This window comes from Chrysochloris asiatica, unplaced genomic scaffold (genome assembly GCF_000296735.1).
Source record: "Chrysochloris asiatica unplaced genomic scaffold, ChrAsi1.0 scaffold00043, whole genome shotgun sequence".
Lineage (NCBI taxonomy): Eukaryota > Metazoa > Chordata > Mammalia > Afrosoricida > Chrysochloridae > Chrysochloris > Chrysochloris asiatica.
In genome coordinates, this window is record NW_006408561.1 from 18,871,394 (window position 1) to 18,873,490 (window position 2,097).

Here is a 2,097-nt window from a genome sequence, read left to right on the forward strand (position 1 = left end):
GAATTCCTATACAAGGTCGCTATGGGTCAGAACCAACTCCACTCACATCCTGATTAAATTCAATAGCTTTCCATTACTCTTCAGTGCTGCATGGGCTTTTTACCCTGCTTTCCTAGATTCTTCTGAAATGCTCACCCCCTCTCCCAGATGTATTCTATTCAGCCAGATATCCCCAATGTCCTGAGTTTACACATGTGGACTCAGCCTGCCAAACCCCTTTCCCACATTGCCTGACCTTCTGTTAGGTGTTAGGCTGGCTAACACACCTCACTTAAAGTACCTTGTACATCTATGTACAAGAACTATTCTAGGCACTCAGGGGCATAATTGACTCCACTTCACACCACCACCATATAACATTACATACCTTTTACTTGATGATTACTTATAAAACTCTAAATTATTCATCATGTACACTGAACATCTCTAAACAAAAACCGAGGCATGAATGAGTACAATGTTTTTATTCACCAATAAATTACAAGTCCATTCCTAGGTGTTTCTCAGTATGCTTCACTGTTTTATTAGCAAGCAAAGCCCTATAAGGCTCCACCTAGTCCTCAGACTCAGAGCCATCTTCATCTTGACTAATCTGGAAATAACGAAGCTCATAAGTCTCCTTGTCAGATGCAACCACACGAAGCCAATCACGAAGGTTGTTCTTCTTAAGGTATTTCTTGGTAAGGTATTTCAAATACCTTAAAAATTAAAACATGAATTTTATTACAAAATGCAATGGTTTATATATGGAAGACAATGCATTCTTGAAGTTCTTCAAATTCAACTAAAATCAGTTTGTTGTCAAGTTGGTTCTAACTCTATGGCATCTCTATTCATACTAACCACTAATTTCATGAGTATGTTTAGGTTTCAAAACCAAGTTTTGTCATGCAAAAATGGAGGTGGCTCACACCATTACTAATCAGTCAAACCAGAGATACAACATAGCCGCCACAGCCAGCATTACTCTGGCCTTGTATGGCACATACATATGGTAAATGTGCTAAATTGATACATTTTCTTTTGAGGACCCCCGCCCCCAACACACACAACTGACTTCATATCATCACTCTTCCCAAAATGCAACACACTACAGGAACACTGGCCTCTTTGTATTATTTGAAGCTGCCAGGCCTATTTATTGTCTGGTAGGAATATTTCCAAATTTACATGGTTTACATTTAATTTGTACTAAACCTTTCCCACTTAAAAAAGTTCTTATACATTATCAATGTGTTGTCCACTAGAATTAAGCTCATGATATTTATTTTGATACTTCAACTTGCATCACAAGGCCATAAAACCTTGCCTATATTCCAGCAAATTGTCACACAGAAGTTGGCATGCAGTTACTGAATATATTTACATTCCTATAGGAGTCCTGGTGTGGTGCTGTGGGTTAATGAGCTGGACTGCACCTTTGTATTGAAGTAGGTGGTTCAAGTTCACCAAGCACTCCTTGCAAACCATATATAGGATTGTTAGGAGCTCTGGGGGAGTCCTGGTGTGGTGCTATGTATGGGTTAATGCATCAGACTGCAAAGCCATTTGAACTGCAAGGTCGGCGGTTCAATCTCACCAGCTGCTCCTTGGAAACCCTTTACAGGGTCCCTATGGGTCAGAATTGACAGCACTCAACAAGGAGCTCTGGTCAAGAATTGGGCTGCAAACCTTCAAGCCAGCAATCGAAACTACCAGCTATTCCGCAGGAGAAAAGATGAGGCTTTCTGCTCCCGTAAAGATTTACAGCCTTGGAAACCCTGTACAGGGTCGCTATGAGTCAGAACAGACTCCACAGCACATAATCACCACCATGAATCAAAACAAACTGGATAGCACTAACATAGGCCGTTCATAAATTCAAAGTATTTTTGATGCCCTGCACTGACATTTTTACAGATGGTGAGCTAAAAGGCTGTTCTAGAATATGTACCAGAATACCATAATTTAGTTAATTTACACAAAACATACCAACCTTTTAGAGAACTGTTTCTCAGAAACAACTGTAATTTTATTCTTGAAACGTTCAATGTGAACAACATTTCCAAGATTTCCAGTTTTTCCATTGACTTTAACCTTCTCTCGTAGAAATTGTTC

The 2,097-nt window shown here is 39.6% G+C and overlaps 1 protein-coding gene across 1 annotated transcript in view; it reads right to left on the reverse strand.

Moving 5' to 3' along the window:
- Nucleotides 1–450: 450 nt before the first annotated feature.
- RPL22L1 (ribosomal protein L22-like 1) overlaps nucleotides 451–2,097 on the reverse strand; it is a 5,252-nt gene continuing 3,605 nt past the window's right edge. The window contains exon 5 of the mRNA XM_006861860.1: nucleotides 451–698. Within this exon, the coding sequence (XP_006861922.1) occupies nucleotides 554–698 (145 nt within the window). The 3' untranslated portion in view covers nucleotides 451–553. The remainder of the gene's footprint in view (nucleotides 699–2,097) is intronic.